This window comes from Triplophysa rosa, linkage group LG17, assembly GCF_024868665.1.
Source record: "Triplophysa rosa linkage group LG17, Trosa_1v2, whole genome shotgun sequence".
Taxonomy (NCBI): domain Eukaryota; kingdom Metazoa; phylum Chordata; class Actinopteri; order Cypriniformes; family Nemacheilidae; genus Triplophysa; species Triplophysa rosa.
In genome coordinates this window covers 10151980-10172333 of record NC_079906.1, presented here as the reverse complement: position 1 = coordinate 10172333, position 20354 = coordinate 10151980, and the positions used below count along the sequence as shown (strand labels likewise).

Genomic DNA, 20354 nt, shown 5'->3' with positions numbered 1-20354 from the left:
GCCCTGTCCCTCAATTAACCCTGACAAATTAGGTTAATCTCGGTTTACACAAACAACAAAGAATTAAAATCAATGTGTGCCGCAGACAATAGGGCCCTGTGCACGAAAGCAGGCTAACAAATTGGTGTCATTCAGGAGAAAACGCAACTTTCTCTGGCACATACTGACTGACGTCATGTCTAATCTTGGAAATGTGCTAATCGCACAACACCCATCCTTCACAACAACAAAGAGCTAAAGCTAAATTCATAAACAGTCTCCATCTCCTTTACTTTTGACAGATTTAAATGACCTGTTAAATGTGTTTAAGCCAAACAGGAGGGCAACCAGAATGCATTACAGTGACACTCGAATTTCCAGTCTGGGAGAGTCGCTTAAGGGTCTGGGAATAAATGAAGACAATTCTGATTATGTTTCTGTATTATAAAGCCTATACAGTACAGATAAACAAACATTCAAGATGATGCGATTCATTTATTTGAAGGAACAGAATATTGATTGCTCATCACATTTGTTTATAAAACAAGACATATTTTACCTTGTGGTATTGAGATAATGCTCTCATAATAAAACTGTAGCAAAAGTGAGTTCAACATTCAAAAACAGAAACAAAACGACAACAATAATCTTAAAGGCAACAGAGCGAAGTTCTGCTGTATGACATTCGTATTTATGATGAAAGCTCTTTAAAGCATAAAAAAGAAATGCATCATTAAAATACATCTACTCAACGTATCTCTTTCGAGACAATGAAGCTCATATGAGACCGGGAACACTCCTCGTCTTTTACTGTTCAAAGAAAACTTCTGTTTAATGAACACGTGATATAGTCTAATACTGGACACCTGGCACTATGGTAAAACTGTAGTGACTTGTGAACTTGTAAGGAACAGATTCCCAGAGAAATGTATGAGGAACTAAAAACAGTGTCATTTAGTTTGGAATAAATCAAACTCTTTCTGGGAAACGGTTGCTTTATGGTTAATGCACAAAGGCTAAAAATGGCTGTTTAGTTAGTTACACTGCGATTCAAGTAGGAATTATATTATCCAACATAAAACAAACATACTGAATGTATTATATTAAAAAAATCATGGTACACACAGGAAAAACATTTCAACGCATTGGACTTTTTCTTGTATCCTCTCAAACTTTGCATTATTTTTGAGAGTTATTTGCAGATGGAGATGTAGTATAGTGCGCTTATAAAAACAGCTTTCATATTCATGAAAAGAGAATGTGTGAATTCAGCACAGCTGGACCACAGGCTATAAGTGATAGTGTCACAACATCTTGAATTTTCTCTCTCACACAAACAGGCTGAAAACCAGTCGCCATTTGTAACTTCAATTCATGCATACAAATGCATTGGAATGTAGTTTCATTTACAGCTTGAACTAGTGCATTTGAATGCGTTAAATACGTTTTTTTGTGCTTTGCAAATGATGTGATATAATTGATAAAGCACTGCTCATAGCATATTATGAATCAAATAGCATTATTCATCTTGATAAATATTGACATTTTTTCTTATCCTGAGAAAGAACATACCATTAGATTAACTACAGAAGTTAGCTTAACTGAATCACAAACGAAAAGAAAACTTGGAAGATTTCATTTTTGGTTCAGGCATTGGATCGAAGGACTAAATCCCATGAATACTATAGACAGTACATGCACATGTGCTGCAATTCTCAACATAGTGTTTACTACAGTATCTTACTGTTTAGCAATGAGCAGCACTATTTTCATGAAATGGCTCAACAGGTTACATAAGCTTATTGCTGACCTCCCTCTTTTATATGCAGTATTTCAAGCCAAACTCCGTCACAGTCAGACATAAAGGTGCCCCCAATAAGCTTTTAATAAAACAAGGCAAGACTACCGACTGTGTCCTATAGTGAATCTAACAATTCCCATTAGTGTTCAACTCCTCTCTATGGAAGTGCTTTACAAGTGTTTCAATTAGGCACTGCACTGAGCAAACCACACACGCTCAGTTTGTGAATTAAGATGAAGAACTTGTTCCGAACATCTAAAGCAAGATCTCACGTGGCGAAAGGCACGGCAAAGCAGCTCCTCGCTCTTCCTCAAGTCTGATTTGAAAATCCACAGGCTTTACTCAGCAGTCTGTAGTGTTATAATTCTGCCAAGACATGAGTTGAACTGTACAGGATTTCCTTGATACATCATTGTATCTTGTCATATCCACATGCTAGCTGTATTGGCCTTGTGATTTGCTAAAACTGATATGGCATGATTTGTGCTGAAGTTTGAGGTCAGGTTGATGAGGTGAGATGTTACGCTCGGGTTAGTGGAATATTGTTAGTGAGGCGTGACACTTCATTTGAAAATGGACATGTGCTCAGGTCTCAAAATACTTGTAGATAGCTGTGACGTAAGTCATGACACTCTGCCAGTCTGGTCTTTCCGTGTGGACCATTTCATTGATGTCCTAAAAGAAAAAGAGAGACAGGAATAAGAGCGTACTAGACAAAGTACTAGAGACAGCACAAAGTTCACTCAATTTCTAACAATAGAATCACACTTCAGGTTCAAAGGTACAGTGTGCCAAGTCCAATACTGCACATACAGGAACTTATTGTTTAAGCAGATGAAAATAAGGAAACAATTCTATACTGTGTTCTATAAATAAACAGTGGAGGCTGATAATGAAGTGTTTCCAGCTTTTCACCTGCTCGTAGCATACAGGATGGGAGTGGAGGGCAGAAATATCCCACCTTGATGATTGATAGTGTGAATAAAATCTGCATTATGTACTGTACTTATTCTGCACGTCTCTTTTGACTACTATACAAGTACGCTGATAATGCCAATTTTCGGGGATATCAGTATATACAGTATGTTCCCTGGAAAAGAACGCATGACCATTACTAATTCAGTGTTCTTCCCGCTATACAGGAACTGGTTTAAATCGCTTACCAGAGTGGATTTGATGCCCACACTTTCCGCTGCTTGGAAGGCCAACGTAAAATTTCGTCTCTGAAAGCGAATAAACGTCATGAGATTCAAGTTAGATGAGTCATACACATCTGTTCTGAGCCTCTGATGTCATATAAAGTGTACTTGCCTTGTCTTGACTGTTAAGTTCCTGATAAGGTATATGAGCGGGCAGGTACGTGTGAAGAACAGCGCAGAATGCCAGCCCGTCATTCCAACTACTGCTGAAGTTGGTGATGTCAATGTTCTGCATAAGCACCAAAAGCATGAAGGAACACATTCAATTCAAAGATATCACTACATTTACATTTAGTCATTTAGCAGACGCTTTTATCCAAAGCGATTTAAGCCTGGCTCAGATTACAGGATTCTCGGCCAGATTTTACCCCGATTTCCCCTCCCGAGAATCTTTGAAAAAATCGGGTCCAGAACCTCGATCGGGTCCGAGGTTCGGCCCAGATTATCACGTAATGTGAGGCGTTCACAGATCGAATCTTACACCTCCTGATCTGCTCCGAGAGAAATCGGGGCCGCCCCGATCATATCAAACATGTTTGATATTTAGGATTTTAAATCGGGGTGATGACGTTGGTACTTTCGCAACAGCCAATGAGAGGCACATCTGCAAGGTGACGGAGGTGACTGACAGACCTTTAAAAATGTCGACCGCGAAAGCTCCTGCAAGGGAATGTTGGACAGCGGAGATGGAGGAACAACTTGCGGCAACAACATGATCGTCTATATAATGTATCCTCCAAAACATACCACAACCGCACAGATAAGGAAAAGAGCTGGGGAGAAGTCGCGTCGGTTTTAAATGTACCGGGTAAGTTAACTGCTAACGCGCAGCTTGTAGTTTCGTTCAACAGATTGTTATTTGGCTATAGGCATACATGCGTTTGTGTTTGTTTTTACGCTGTGTCTTATAATCACATTGGCATTCATCATTATTCTCGGCAGCGAAAAAAACGATTTTTTTCTTCCTTTATTTATTAACATTAAACGTAAGCGGCTTGCCCAAAGCACAGTCATAACTTCAGCCCTAGCAAAAAGCATTATAGCACCCCCTGCTCAAAATACATTCCCGCAGCTTTGGACAGACAGACAGAGAATCATTCAGAGAGCGAAAGAGACAGACGTCCTGCTGAGGAGCTTGATACAGTAACTACCGTATGACAACCACTCTTCACTGGAAATGAAAGATCTCGCTTAAAAAGTAGGAAATGGCCTTTCAATGCAATCTGACAAAGGCAAAACCTTCACTACTCAAACTATAATTGTAATTTATGGGAGCTGTCAGATCTACAGTATAATGAGTATGCAATGAGTCTGCATTATGCCCTACTGTGCTTTGGAAAAAGATGACATTGACTCACAGTATGATGAAGAAAGCTTAGACTTTCCTAAAACTGACAAAACTAACAGCTAAGTGCAGAAATACAAGTCATGAAACCTATGCCACATACATATCTAACAACATGCTTTTCATATTTCACATATACTGTAATATACAATAGAATACCTAAGGACATCAAATCGTCACTGTCCTTCTGAAACCTTGTATGTCCAAAATTGCTGTTTTCAGGAAAAGGAAAAACACTAGCTGTGTCTGAATTCACACACTTGCTCACTCGTGCACTATTCCCTATATAGCGAATGCTAAATAGTCCACTATATGGGGAAGAAGTGAATGAAAATGAGTGAACAATTTTGGACACTGACATCATATGTCCTCCGTCTGACAGTACTGTCGCGGACATTCGTCATAACGCTTATATTACACCTGTGTGGCTTTATGGATTGTTTTGTAAAATGGTAAAGTTCATTTTTACATTATTTGTCACGTTTCTTGTAGGCTATTAGTTTATAATAAAGAGAACAAAACAAATGTTTGCCGCGTTTATGTACTATTACATTTAATACATTTACTTAATATATTTAAAATAAAACACTGCTATAACATTTATTTAATCTGTTTATTCTCAAAAGGTAGAAAATAACTTTCAACAAAAACAAACACAAGTGTATAAATGTACATTCGTGGCATTAACGGTCACTCTCCTCCAGCTGATTCCAATCAGACAGTTGATTCGCGTTGTATCATGGGAAATATGAGTGAGTGTACTCAAAATCAGAATGCATTGTGGTTAAAAAGTAGTGAACAAATGTAGGGAATGAGTTGTTTACTCAGAATTCAGAGAACACTACAAAATGGCAGACACTAGTGCACTATATAGGAGATAGGGGGCGAATTCAGACTCAACTACTGTACTTTTTAAATGACTAGGCACTGTGTTGTCAAAGTTGACAAGCACTTTTTAATACTTTTTCTTGTTTAGATATTAGCAAAACCAAGTGACAAACATAAAGGGTAACTAATAGTAATGATTTATGGCAAAAAAAATAAAAAGATACGAGGTATCAGAAGGACAGCAGAGAAATATAAAAAGCAATCGATTGAATTGCACAGATTTCCACGAACCTGATACCCCTCAGTTTTCTTCTGACACCATCTCAGCAGTGCATTTCTCTTCGAACCGCCGTATTCACGAGCCAAAGCAGACAGGGGGTCTTTTCTCTCCTCTCTACATGAACCAAAAATGACCACAGCAATCAATACATCTCAGATTCATATCACTGATTATTCTAAAGTGGTGTGATGCTTATGGGTAAATGTTACATTTGCTTGACAAACAGAAGCATACGTGTTAATAACAATTCATGGCATGTGTAGGTTGCTTTAAGGCTGCAGAGAGCCCATACCGAAGACGGCTGCGCGCCGTGGGGTTGACGGAGGCCGTGGGGGAGGAGGAAGCAGAAAGGGAGAGAGGCGGTGCAGCAGATCCCATGGTAATCAGAGAGGAAGCCGGACCTCCATCAGGAGTACTGATATCCCGCTTTGCCTCTTCACTGCTTCTACGAGGAACTAAACAGTGGAGAGAACCCGGTATGATCATCACCTTATAACTGAAGTGTCTAATAGTCTCAGACAGGACGCGTGTCTGTTCGCTGTCTAATGCATACTGCACACAAAACTGAAAGAGCGTCTACCATCTAGTTGGATGCAATCTGATTGGCTGATTGTATGACGATATTATAATGTATTGTCATACGTGTCTCCAGCATATTTTTGAAAATACCTAAGACTCACCTAAAATAAACTGAATCTAAAGTAAAGAAATCTACAAAAACACCAATACAGAGCCGATGGCAAGTGCACTGCAGTTGAGTTTATCAGTAGTGTTGCATTCGTAAGTAGATTTCAGATTGGCTTGAGCTTCACCTGTAATGGCTTTCGATGTATCTATGTTAGAAACTCTTTGGAGGGCTGATGCCGGACGACTGCCATTGGCTGCCCGAAGCAGATGCTCGGCTGCGGAGAGGAAAACATATCACATCATTTACATTTACGCATTTGGCAGACGCTTTTATCCAAAGTGACTTACATTGCATTCTATTATACATTTGTATCCGAGTATGTGCAAACCCTGGGATCGAACCCATGAGCTACAGGAAAGCTTCATGGTGGAATCACAATCAACGCTTCAAAAACTCAGTTTATCTATGAGTTAAATATGACTCAAACAAATTTAGCGTAAAATAATGAATAAAAGTCGAATGATAATGAAATGTTATTGAAAAGAAATCAACGGAAAGAAACATTAGCGGGAAAAGATTTGAGCGGTCATAAAGGGCAACCAATCACAGCAGCCCAAACCAATCCTGCCAATCAAAACATTGTTCTTCCCACATTGATAAGAGTTTCCAGTAACCCATCAATCTTCTCAAAAACTGACATGACAAAGGGGTCCTACGTCTCGTCCTGCACGTTCACAAACATACACCACCTCCCTTTCCAGCACAATAATGAACTGCACAAATGAAAGAACGAGAGGGAGGAGCACTGAAACCCCAGTATGTGTTCATACTTGGCTTATTTTCGCATGAGTTATCGCATTTGAGGTCATTGTGAGTTCAGTGTTGCTGGGGGGGTGGGTGACCATGTCTGGAAATTGGCTGCTTTATCACAAAGTACCTCCCAGATTCAAGCCCTCTCATATCTACCACGTTATGCGTGTTAAGATGTTATTTTTTTATTGTTTCATTCTTAACACCATTCCAGCATCTAAGGCTACATTTATGACGAGAATTAGTCTGTTCTATACACAAGTCGATTCACACACAAGTGGGGGGAGGGACCATTTGGAATACATGTCGTGATGTAAATCTGTGATTCCCAAACACAACACAACAAACAGGCATCGGTTTATTCATCAGGTCAAAGCGAGATGTCACAGTTTGCTTTATGCACAGTACTGCAAACCAAATAATTCTTATTACTAGCACAAAAATGTCTTTCTGCTTTGTAGGCTCACAAAATATTTGAAGATACACAAGACGTGTCGAGAAAATGAAGAAAAGCGAGTATGGTTCATTATACTTAAACGTCATAATATTTGTAGTGTGTTATGGTAGCAATCGCGTAGTTGCTTTGTGTCAGTTACCTGGCATGCTGATGTCTGTGTAGCTCGGTCTTTTGTCTGCAAGCGAGGACAAGGGTTTGGCGGTAGCCATAGAGCCAGAGATTGAGTGTCTCTGCAGGTAATCAACATAAAGACAATATTGTTGTAATACACTTCTGTACAATACATTTATAACGTTCAAAATGTTCTTTTAATTAACTGGCAAGAACATGGCTCAGTTTAGATCATGTGAGATTATGATCGAGCCAGAAAAGGACAGAAATAGTACTAAAGAGATGGACTCAAATCTCCATGTCATTTAAGGTCTTCACATTCTCTCTGCTGTGCTTGAAGATACTATAGGAAGCTGTAATATCCACAGCCAAATCCACAGCGTCTGATCTTCTCTTCGACAGTTACACATTTTCATTTTTACGTACTAAGGCCTGGATTATTGACAGCTTTACTTAAACCTGCTTTGCACTTTCTCCTGGGTTGCTGCTGGATTTTTACACCAGTCAGAGGAGCTACAGGCTGCACCTAATCTCTGACAATAGAACGTCTGGAGAATGTATTTTTTAGGGCTGTCAAATGATTAATCGCGATTAATCGCATCCAGAATAAAAGTTTGTGCTTACATAATATATGTCTGTGTACTGTGCATATTAATTTTGTATTTATAAACACATAAACATACACATACTTGTATATATATTTAGGAAATATTTAAATGTATTTATTTATATTTACCAATAACTGAAATTCTATATCAATGTTTATTAATTGTTACATTTAATATTTTTCTTTAAAATATGCATTTATGTGTATTTGTTCATAAATACAAAATTAATATGCACAGTACACCGACATATATTAGGTAAACACAAACTTTTATTCTGGATGCGATTAATCACGATAAATTGTTTGACAGCCCTAATTTTCATCTCTCTTCATCTCATCTTTCCTCAGTAATGGACGGATGAGCATGTCCTTATTTAACCTCGCTATCAAAGGCAGAGCTCGATTTATATGCTCAGCCAATTTCAAAAACTGTGATTAATGTTCATTTCCAGCCTGATTTCACAGGAATTCAAAAACTATTTCACAAAGTGGCAATTTTGTAAGTGGATCATACAACGAGTTACGATTATTAAGAAAAAGGAATACTGAAGCTGCCTGAGAAATAAACAAATGGAAAGAAAACCAGCCCACAATGAATTCAACTGTTCGACATTAAAGTAAAAATAGCTTTCTCTGCACCGCTGCTTGTCATGTGACTTGGAGTTACCTGTATGGGTGAGACTGCGGCAGCAGGCGGGGTCTTCATAGGGCTGGGGCTGAGAGGTGTTCGGGGTAAGGTGGCGGTCGCAGCTGTGCTCGCAGCGGCAGCCGCTGCTGCGATTGCGGTCGCATTGGCTCCGGGACCTGTGACCACACCAGTAGACCATTTAAAACAAACCACATCTAACACCACCATTTGTGACCTCTACAAAATGTGTAACTTCCTATGATATGTGTGTCAGGGTAACTTGTGAGTTCATGGGACATGCAGTACCCTGCGAGGCGCTGTCGAAGCTTTTGATGAGGGTTTTAACAGTGGGTGAAGGCTCAGAGGATGTGGAGGGGCGTCGACTCAGTCCCATGCCCTGCCTGAGGGCGGCCAGATCCCTCTCCACTGCATTCATGTAGTTATACACACGGCCACGTTCCTCATCTTGCCTTCGATACAGCACATATGTTAACATGGACACAGACGCCACATAGATAGCAGTCTTTATCAAATTTAGATAAACATGGACAGATAATATTTGTAAAATATACACACATTTTAAGTGTGTTAACTTAGGTTAGAATGCCTTAAAAGGTATCTACCCATGTCGCAAGTCAACGAGGCACCTTACTACGTTTGGAAGAGCCTTACTTGCGGTTTTTAATTTCATCCAGTTCTTTGCTCAGCTTCTCGTTCTTCTCCTGGGCTTCTTGCAGGCGGCGCCGGAGGTCACCAATCTCCTCCTGTGCTTCCGATTTGATGTCATTAGCAATGACCACAGCGGTCTGCAGATCCGCCTGGAACTGACGCCACTCTGCTGACTCTTCCTAAACATATATAAACACGCAAACACAGGGACAGACGAAGTTTAACAGGAGTTCCCATAGAGCTGCACTGACTCGATTTGAGCTTGAGGGCGAAGTGCAGAAGGCTCTACCACTCGATTTGTATTTGTAATTAATGCAGGTTTTAAAAAAATATATTTTACAACTTTCCAGCTTTTGAGAATTTGCTGGGGTAGGTGTATAAACACTTGCACTGAGTTTGGTGACCAACAACTTCAGCCGTGACAATATTTATAATATAGCACACTCTCATACATTACTTACTACATCTAAAGTCATGTTCACGGGTCATGTGCGTTATATCAATCCTTCAGAAGAAAGACAAGTGTGATTTTCAATTGCTATAAACAATACACAGAGGATGCCTTTCTGTGATAGGCTGATTCTTAGATGACCTCTCAAACTCCTCACTCACCCTGAGTTTGCGGTGCAGGATCTTGATCTCTCGCTCCATGTCGTGCTTCTGATCCTGGAGCTTCTTCAATGAATCTTGAAACAGAATGAGACCACAAGCATGAAACAACATCTACACGTATTCACAAGCAGAGTTTCAATCTAGTAGAACAATAAAGGCTTGAAATAAGTGAAAATGTATTAACTCTCTTTATCATCACTGAAATGTGTTATCTTTTCTGTACTACTGTTACAGAAAGTAGAAGTGAACCATGTTTATAAATGACTGGCGCCACCATGTGGTGAGATGAAGAATAATCATGTTTAAAAAGCAGATTATTACATTTTAATAGCAAGCAATCTAGATATTTATAAGCAGCAATGGACTTTGTTCACTTTTTGGTACATATTGTGGTTTTTCAAATTTACCCAGACCTTAAAGGTACCTAAAAAACTGAACTGTGGTTTCAAACATCGTCCTTTCTATCCAACTGGTACATGTTCTTGAAAGCTTAAGAAAAAAACACCAGAATGAAAATCCAGGCTACACGAGAGTATGTTCTGCATGACATAAATGTGCTTCAAGATGTGACTACATCAATGCAGGATGGTGATTTTAACACACTCTCTAGGTCGCTGATGATGAGGTTGTCGTGAAGTTTGACGGCTCTGTGCTGCTCGACTTCGTCCTCCAGCTCAAAGATGGTCTCCTTCATGTCGCCGATCTCTCTCTCTTTCTCCTGCATGTCCTCGCGCTGCTTCTCCAGAGTCATTTTCTGCTCGGCCAACTCTTTTTGCACCTCGCTCTGGAAGTCCCTGTACTCTGCATCCAGCTGCACCATCACAGAACAAAAAAAAACTTAAAACAGACTCCTAACACTTGTTATAAGCATAACCACTTGGGTTTATTTAATACCTTATTGAGGGTGTCCTGCAGACAAGCCACCTCAGTATGAGCGTGTCCCAAGTCGTCCTGCAGCTTTGCGGCCTTGGCCTCAGCTTCCTCTTTGTCAATCCGGACCCCTTCCAGGAGCTGGTGGATATCGCTCTTGTCACCAGCATTGTGGATGGAGTAGAGCTCGGCAACCTTTTGCCTCTCCTGCTCCAGTAAGGTCCGACAACGGCTCAGATCAGCCTGGTCGCTGCTAACAGAGGCTCTACAGTCCTCTAACATAGCGGCCATGCCAGCCCGCTCCTGCCGCTCCACCTCTAAGAGCCGCTCCATGTGATGGTTGCGATCTTTCAGCGCTGAGATCACGCTCTGAGCTTCAGCGTTATCCTGCTCGGCCATCTTTAGAGTGTTGCTCAGGTGTTGCTGCACACCCAAAAGCTGCTCGCGCTCAAAGCGAGTGTTTTCCACAAGGTCCACATAGCGCTGCTCCAGCTCCAGGTATCGCCCACTCTTGATGTCTTCATCCACCGAATAGGCCACGCCATGCTCGTCCAACAGCGATCGGAAGTACTCGATTTTTCGGCCACAGTGCTCTAGTTTATCGCTCTGTTGGCAAAGAGAGTCCATGAGAAGGACCTTTTCTTCTCCGAGCCGTTCGTTCTCGCCATTTAGCTCCTGCGTTATCTGCTGCAGGTCTGCCAGCTCCTGCAGGGTCGCCTGGAGCTCCTCGGCTGTGCTGTGCTGGTTCTCCTCCATCTGGTGTATGCGCTCTGTCAGGCAGGCCACCGAGACCTCGCTGGTGTTGCTGCTGCTCCCCTTACGGGAGGAACTGCGACATGCCGGAGCTCCACCTTCGGACTCGGAGGATGACAAAGAACCGCAGCCTGAAGGAGCATCTAAAGCATCGTCGCTGGAGGTGACCGCTTGATAGACCTCACTAGACTCGCTGTCCAGGTTGTCTGTTGAGCCACTTCTCTGGCCACCTGTCAGTAAGTCCTCCATGGAGCCCGGTGCAGAACCTTCTGCAGACAAGGCCACATTAGCACAGTCTCCATGACCTCCACCACCTCCAGAGGACGAAGGGGCAGGACTGATGGGATAGACAAAGTTTTTTTCAGCCCCATCCAATCTCTGCTCCAGGGAAAAGCCCAGAGCATTGAGACGGTCCTTTAACATGCGGTTTTCGTTTTTAAGAAGGTTGAGCTCTCCGCGGATGGCCTGGTTCTGCTCCTGCAGGAGCAGCAACGTTGACTCAACATCTGCAGCGGTGATCACTGCTGTTGCCTCCCTCTCTGGTGGGCTTTCTTCTTCTTCATCCTCCTAGAAGTATAACAACGACTTTTGTTTAAAAAATCATAAAAAAGGCAAATATAATAAATGGGATCATCTTTTAATTGTCTTGGCTGGACACAAAGTGTTCATCATGCATCAATATTGTAACATAGAAGTTGATCTAACCTCAGGCAGTCCCAGCTGAACCCTCATGTCCCTCAGCTCACCCCGTAGCTGTAGGATTTCCACGTCTTTGCTCTTGGCCAGACCTAACAGATCTTTCACTTTGGCCTCCAGAGCCACTTTGTCGTTTAGATGTCCATCAGATTTTGATTTGCTCATGCGGCTCTCCGAGTCTGATGTGTGGGCTTGTCCATGAGAATGTCTGGTCTGGGCTCTATCACATCCACCAGTGGATGACTGCTTCTTACTGTTGGAGCTTCTGGAGGTTCGCAAATGATCTCGCGAGGAGTTCGACTCCTTGGAGGCCGTGGATGATGTTCGTTTGCCGGATGTGCCTTGTGAAGATAATGACAGAGATTTTACTAAACAAATCATTACACAGCGCCTCAATACTGAAACTTAAATGGTTCAAATTTTGGAACCAAAATGGTTGGCATAGAGGAAAGATTTGCTTATTTGCTACAAGACTCTTTTGCCGTCACCATATTAACTGGCACTGAATTTCTGTTAGAAAGGTTGGAGGACCTTCAGCGGCGGCTTAAAATAAATACAAATTTGATAACCATTACGAAAGATCAAAAGGGAATGTTTAAAGAGGTCAAATGACACGGCTAAAACTAATATTATCATTTGTTTTAGATGTAATGCAATGTGTATATACGATTTAAAGTTAAAACACGCTGTATTTCCACATACCGTGCATGTTTGTATCTCCTCTTTGCCCCGCCTCTCTGAAACGCACAGATTTTTTATGAAGCTCATTGCTTTGAAAAGCGAGGTGTGCTATGATTGGCCAGTTAACCAGTGTGTAGTGATTGGTCGAATACTGCAAGCGTGTGATGGAAATGTAACGCCTCTTACCATATTTGGAACATCAGGGTTCCAAAGCAATTGTACTGACAGGTACGCCCACCTTACTTGCGTATACATTTGGGCGGTCTTGGTCAAATCATACCACGGACTGACGTAGATTTGTGGGGGTGTGGTTACACGAGGCGTTTCAGGCAGGTCTGGGTGAGCATTCGCTTTTAGATAGAATGCATCTTTTGTTCCGACACTTAAATTTTTGCAATTTTACGTGTCTAATACATGCATGGGCAACTTATAACACACCAAAGACACAGAAAAACACGTATTCGCGCCATATGACCCCTTTAACATGCGTTTCAGTTCACCTGAGTTGGTCTTGGTCTTGCTGTCAGGGTTGTTATTGTTAGAGGACGTTGAGTGAGCAGAGGTCGATTTCTTGCCCTTGGAAACACTGTTGTTTGCTCCTGCACTGTTCCCAGCCATAGCAGCTAAAAGATCATCATTACTTTTCACCTGTTGATGAAAAATGAACAATTCCTTTATGTTAGTTAAACACTTTAAGTAGACTTTTGGTGAGTTGATCACTGGCAGGCGATTTGAGAGAGAGTGCAGTGATGTTACCTTGGAGAGTGGAGCTGTGGTCGGGCTCTTAACAGCAGGTTTGCCAGCAGAGGTTCCAGCTGTCACGGTGTCACCTTTAACTCCTCCACTCGCTGCCTTGTTCCCCACTGGCCTGCCTGCTTTCTTCATACTGCGCTCGCTCGTGCTGATACATCTACCCCTCAGTCTGTGCAGAGAGACAGTGGTTACAGTTGACAGGTTTACTGTGATTAGGATGGATGATAAAATATGCCTGTCCTGCTTTATGTTGACAAACTACAAGTTGTCCATCTGTAGTATCAACCAATGACGCGAGTTTGCGTGGTCTACGTGTCTGACCAGCCAACAAGGGACAGGGAAAAGTGGGCCAGAAATAACATGCTTCACATTTAACTTTTGCTATATTTTGTTATTATAGTTTGCTAAAATAACTGCCTATATAACTGCTCCACACATCTTATCAATTTCTCTTCCTAATTCCTAACAATGCTTGTTGACGTCCACCAGGGGGCGCAAAGCACTCAATTTGCAGGCAAAGATAGTACTTTCATGTCTACTACCAAGTGATTTGCTTTCACAAAGGTCTTTTTTTACAATACACGTATTTATTAGGGATAAAATGTATTATTTCCTTTTCCCATTCGCTTGCATGTGTGGCCAGTTGTATACTGTACACGGTAAACAGTATTGTCTCATAAACATTAATACTGCGATAAAAGTGCTTTAATTTTGAGTTAATTTTGTCAGACTGGACAGCTTGTTTTTCTAGCGAGATCTGGCAACACTGTATCAGAAACACTTGCACCGCTGGGATAAAGCCTTCTTCAAAGCACAGAACACAACTTTCCCAAGGCTACAACACGTTTGATAAGAAACAGCCTTCTGGCAAATTTAGCACGATGTTGACTGATGCTGAAGAATCGCAGGTTCTAATGAGAAGGACCTGCTTACATGTGATCCGAGTGTAGCAAGCCGCAAATTTAATAGGCGTATAAGCACAGCTTGTCATCAGCTGGTTTGAGGCTTTACCATGAGTTAACAGGAGGGCCTGTCGTACGTATGCTAGTATTCCTCTCTATAGACTGTGCAAAAACAGTGCCTTAAAAGGCAAAAATCCTGGATGTGCTTAAGACGAGATCATCATAACAATACCAGAGGCCATCTGCAAAAAGCAAAATCCTTCAGCTTTATTCATCACTTCTTTTTATAGACAAATTCCAATTCAACGTTAAAAACACGATTCCAGGATCCAGCAGCTTCAAAGACACAGAACTGCAGTTCCGAGTAGGCAACAAGCTAGGGTAATTCTTCTGGGCATCACAAAATAACATCGCCGGGAGATCCGTGCTGTTTAGATTATATCGTGGTGGGAGAGAACGAAAGAACATCTGAAGAACATTAATGAAGGCACTTAACATCACTGTTGAGCTTTAAAGCAAACCATGCCATAAACTGCTTAAACTGTTAAGAGCAAAACAAAGTCAAAATTTGACAATCAAGTGCAACTCCTTTGACATTTCAAATAGAAATGTGTAGAATAAAAATCACATAAAATGTCAGTTGGTTGGCAACGTTCTTCAATAAGCAATGGTTAGGTATTTCAGAAAGATGGTGTGGAATCACAACTTGACTTTCCAAACCCAACAAAGCTCTCCAGTGCACAGAGCAGTTCTGCACTTGTTTGTTGATCGGTGTGGATCTTTCCAGATCGCTCATTTAATGGCTCCCTGTTGTCCTCTCCAGTCTGATCTGAGGAAGGCAGGGGATCGTTCCTCCCTCCACTCAATGAGAGAGAAAATAAGGCTAATATCTTACAGCTGTTGTGAGGCAGGGGGTGGATGTGTGGGAGAACTTTTGCTTCATATCCAACGTACAGACCCCCCAATGGAAAAAGGCAGCAGTACACATTCCCTTAAAGGGAAAAGCTCCAGAGAAGCACTTCAGACTAGGTTTTTTCTGAACTGTCTTGGGAACCATTCTGACACATAGCATCAGTCTTTCCAGACTGACTGAAGACCCCAATATGATGCTTCTTCATTTCACACTTTAAAAACTATATAAACCTTTTACTATGTCTAGTTTAAATGATTGGCATTACAGTTTTTTTAGATATTAGTCTTATTTATGTGACTAGATCAACAACGCATATAAAACTATTTTAAGATTTTTCAACAACGATATCTGAAACCAGGTTTATCAGTTATACCCAACCCATTGATCTATTGTCTGTATTTAAAGGGATAGTTAAAAAAATAAAAATTCTGTTATTCTGTCACCCTCAGGTTGTCCAAAACCTGTATAAGACTATTTAAGAAATGTCTCAGTGGTTTTGTGTTCAGTCAATGGGGTCCAATGTTGTTCAGTTACCAATGTTCTTCAAAATATCTTCTTTTGTGTTCTGCAGAAGAATGAAAGAAATACAAGTTTGGAATGACATGAGGGTGAGTAAACGAAAAATCATCCGCTGACCTGTGTATTTGTATTAGCCCTAACTAGGACTTTTCCCAACAGGTAACTTTCGAAATTGGCAGCATCACTGTGGCCAACACATGATGCGCAGCATGAACTCTAGATTGTTGGAACCCTACACGGCAACTTCTGGAATGAACCTCAAGCTGACCTGTGCTATACAGTAAGCATTTAAAGGTGCTGATAGAGACTCGACACTAAATCATGGGAGAGATGCCTGCATACATGTAAAAAAACAGATGCACAGCTTCACAGAGTGTATCAATTATTGATAGCGAAATACATCTACTGCCTAGTAAGGAAAAGTGTTCATGCTTTAAATGGAATAAAAGAAAGCATGTGTAGAGCTAGGGGTCTGTTCTTTCTGTCTTTCCCTCTTGACCGTTGCATTCTCTGCCATCAGGAATGTGCAGGATGAGGTCACATTATAAGGTGTGCACTGCATGTGTAAAGTCCACAAATGATTTATGACTACAATGAGGTCATCATAACACCACGAACCCTGCCTAGGCAAAGACATGAGGCTTCCCAAGTAGGGTTTTAAACATACAAGCCATCATTTTCAATCTGAATGAAAAACGGAATATTATTATTAAGCGTGCAATTTGCCACGAGTAACCAAGTGGAGTTATAATAACACAGTGAACCTAAAGATACCAGTGGACTCGATGTTGCTATGTCGAGATATTTTAACAAACAGAGCATTGTTTTAAAAACAACACAGGGGTCAGTGTAAACAACATGCAGTGTTCTGATAAACATTGAAAAAAATCACTTTTATCAGATTTAAATAATACAGGCTTTCACTAAAAAAAAAGACTCATCCTGCACTACACAGATTTCATCTGCACCGAGAATTAACTCCTTTGTGTCTATTGTTGTATGGACTTACTTTTTCTTTTTGAAAATGTGTCTCTGTAAAGTTTTTTTCGTTCTTTACCAGAAGCTTTTTTCTCCTTTTTTATTGATACTTAAATCAAGACAAAGAAACAAAATGCATGTCTCTGTAAAGTTACTGACTCGAGCAGAGAGATGGCACTATTTGTTTAGTGCACTTCGTCAGGGCATGAAGACCCTTTTGGAGTTGTGCCTAGTGTGCTTGGCTTTTTGTGTTTGGGTAGCCGTGTGGAAAGAGAGTGGGAATAAACTCTTTGTGGCATAAATTGTGGTGGAATTTGAAAATAATAAACATCACTTTGTCAATGACACCGCATGAACAATTTTTAGCAAATGAAATATATCAGATCTAATGACTTTGGATATTGCGGAATAGTTTTACTCTGTAGGGGACATAAACTTACTATAACAACTAGAGTTCGTACAAACAGGTATTGATAGGCAAAATAACACATGTAGCATCTATGCTGCCATGCTTTTGGCACACTTTTCTCAGTAAGTTTGTGCACTTTAAATTTTTAAGTTCAATCCGACAAAGGCAATATATTTGAAAGGAAATCATTTTTTAACATGATATAAAGGCTTTAAAGGTGCAGTTTGTAAAAACCGCCGATAGAGGGCGCACGATCAAAACAACAACAATGCCGTAGCTTGATGACGCTGTGAAGGAGCGTGGAATGATGAGATCTGTTGTCTTTAACTCCACCGCTGATGGTCATCAATCAGACGGGAACGAGAAGTCATGTTAGCAGATGAGGTAAAGTTTTATAATTGTGATCCTCAAAACAAGTTAGTGGCTTGCTAGACGCTAGACACTACTTCCGCATTTGGCCAAGACACTGTTGTCATGCGGTTTCAACGTCAGTAAAGGCGGTAACAGGAGAGCGCGGATATGACGCCATTGACAGGCGACTGCACAGCCCCGTGTCACTATTTAGAATGGCGATTTTCTCACGATTTACAAGTAGTTGGAAACATTTGAGATATTGTAAGTACTCAGCTGAACAAAATATATAACACTAGCCTAGTGGTTTTTGGATATTTTCCTGCAAAATTGTTACAAACTGCACCTTTAATCCAACGAAAACCTCACTAGTCCAGTTTTTGCTCAATGGGACTAACAGACCTGGATAATGCAACTGAGGCTTCGACTTTATCCAGCATGTACATTTTAATCGAGCACACCCTCTATGTGACACGCTTGCACCACAACATAGGTGATATTAATAATATTTGATTACCCATGCATCATCAGTGATATACGTTTTATTTAGAGGTCCTTTTCGGGATTTATTAGGTTTTAAGAGAATGGCCTCCAAGAACTCCAGCTTATTCACTTGGGACTGTCCTGCTGAAGTCTGAATGAGAGCAGTCCAAACAGGCTGTAATTCTTATTGCATAAGTCTCATTCCCTGGACAGAACACTGCAGTTATGATAAATAGCTTTAGAGAAAGACATTTTTCCACAAACGGAACAGAGAGAGAGTGAAGAAAAATGGCTTGCGCTTAAAGAAAATCGCTGCACTGGATCAAACACCGGATACCTTAAAGGAGTAGTTCACCTTCAAAATGAAACTTCTGTCATCATTTACTCACCCTCTTGTCATTTCAAACCTGTATGACTTTCTTTCTTCTGCAGAACACCAAAGAATATATTTTGAAAAATGTTGGTCACAGAACAGCACTGCCCCCCATTCACTTCTATTGTAACCACTGCAAATGAATGGGGGCTGTTAACAACATTCTTCAAAATATCTTCTTTTGTGTTCTGCGGAAGAAAGAAAGTCATACAGGTTTGAAATGACAAGATGGTGAGTAAATGATGACAGAGTTTTCATTTAGAAGGTGAACTACTCCTTTAACATCTACAAGCTCCTGATATTTATTAACCTCATTTGTCCAATATATACCAGAACAATGTATGTGTAACAATGACCCTTTTATTTTTGCACAATTCCTTTTTTCCGTAACATAATTTAACCACAATATATTGAATGCACTTTAAAGCGCTTAAAAACTATTTTTAACGTACGTTTACAACACAAGCTTGCCATAACTGGAGAAGGGTTAAGAAAACCGGCTATGTCTTAAACATTCGTAAGTTAAGTTACCAGGCTAGAAAGTATTATGGGGCATCATTGCGCATTAAAAATAAATGCCAAGGTTGGCAGCTCACTAGGTTTGGCTAAACAACCTGTACTGTTATCTAGTAAGTTACATGAATAATAGATCACCTCACTCCGTTAAATAGGATTCAATTCAGGGGTATACCCACGTTTGGTCCATCAGTAGTAATTATTAAACATTAAACCTTTACCTAGATACCGTAGTTTATTTCTATGAGGAAAAAAACAGAAAGGTAACTAACTAACGTAAACTAAATATTACGCTCTGCTGACTGACAGATTGATTATTACGGCGTTGACATGATCCATGAAGGTCTGACTTCCTGCTAGCTATAACCAGCATTACTACAAACCCGCCTAGTTTCACGCCTTAGCAACATCATATCTGAGCAAACACAAGTAAATTAAACCGCTCTGGGACCTCTACAAGCAACACTGTAGTGTCGGCTTTGTCACAACATGCGTTTAAGTTTAGAGGCTAACCGCTAATGCTAACAGGATGTGCTTAGTTGAAGAGGATGCGGGATGAAATAAATGTCGTTCATTACCTTGTCTCCCTCCTTTCGGTCTGTATAAGCGCTTGTCAGGATAGATGGTCTTCTTGGTGAGGGAGAAGTAAACAACAGCGGGTATTCCGTGATTTAGTCGTCTGTGGCATCGTTTCTAGGTGGCAGATTGCCGTCTCATGCTACACTGACTACTGGCCACTGCCTGCGAGCAGGGCTACTGACAGACTACTACTAGACCCGTGCGCGAGTACACACACACGCACGCACGCACGCACGCACGCACGCACACACGCACGCACACACACACACACACACACACACACACACACACGTCAATGGTGGCCAACAACATTCTTCAAAATACCTTATCTTGTGTTCTGAAGAAAAACGCATTTTATTGGTTGTTTACCTGCAGGGGTGATTTCATCCGAATATACTTCAAATATAGGCCTACTTCAAAATATTACGTACCATGATTAAAATATGATGAAAAGATAAACAAATATATTTATCTACAGCAGTCGTTTAGAATTGTGAGCTTTGCACACAAAATGGTTTAATTATCATTATTCTGACACATTTCTTTTTATTTGCCAGTAAATACAACCACTGAATCATTGTGGTTCTCAGGCATTGCTCTGCTAAACCTACTGTATGTTTGGGC

The 20354-nt window shown here is 40.8% G+C and overlaps 1 protein-coding gene across 2 annotated transcripts; it reads right to left on the bottom strand.

Moving 5' to 3' along the window:
* Positions 1-390: 390 nt before the first annotated feature.
* Positions 391-19933, bottom strand: specc1la (sperm antigen with calponin homology and coiled-coil domains 1-like a). 2 transcript variants are annotated; one of them, XM_057357311.1, is made up of 17 exons: positions 19730-19933; positions 13711-13876; positions 13455-13602; positions 12283-12614; positions 10849-12144; positions 10558-10765; positions 9955-10028; positions 9346-9521; positions 8980-9143; positions 8713-8849; positions 7467-7557; positions 6245-6334; positions 5725-5887; positions 5444-5546; positions 3092-3208; positions 2944-3003; positions 392-2455 (listed from the first exon to the last, which is right to left on the bottom strand). In XM_057357311.1, the coding sequence occupies exons 2-17, from the start codon at positions 13837-13839 to the stop codon at positions 2366-2368; spliced, it is 3378 nt and encodes a 1125-aa protein (XP_057213294.1). In that variant the 5' UTR covers positions 13840-13876; positions 19730-19933; the 3' UTR covers positions 392-2365. The 2 variants fall into 2 exon arrangements, with proteins under 2 accessions (XP_057213295.1, XP_057213294.1); XM_057357312.1 differs by lacking the exons at positions 13455-13602; positions 13711-13876; positions 19730-19933 and adding an exon at positions 12976-13431 and having other exon boundaries at positions 391-2455.
* Between the last annotated feature and the right edge of the window lie 421 nt (positions 19934-20354).

Excerpts from the sequence above, each read along its gene's own strand:
- specc1la (XM_057357311.1), bottom strand. The coding sequence starts at position 13,839 with ATGAAGAAAGCAGGCAGGCCAGTGGGGAACAAGGCAGCGAGTGGAGGA. Across the intron at positions 13,603-13,710 it reads CCACAGCTCCACTCTCCAAG|GTGAAAAGTAATGATGATCT; the intron begins GTAACATCACTG and ends TTTCATCAACAG. Across the intron at positions 5,547-5,724 it reads ACGGCGCGCAGCCGTCTTCG|AGAGGAGAGAAAAGACCCCC; the intron begins GTATGGGCTCTC and ends TGGTTCATGTAG.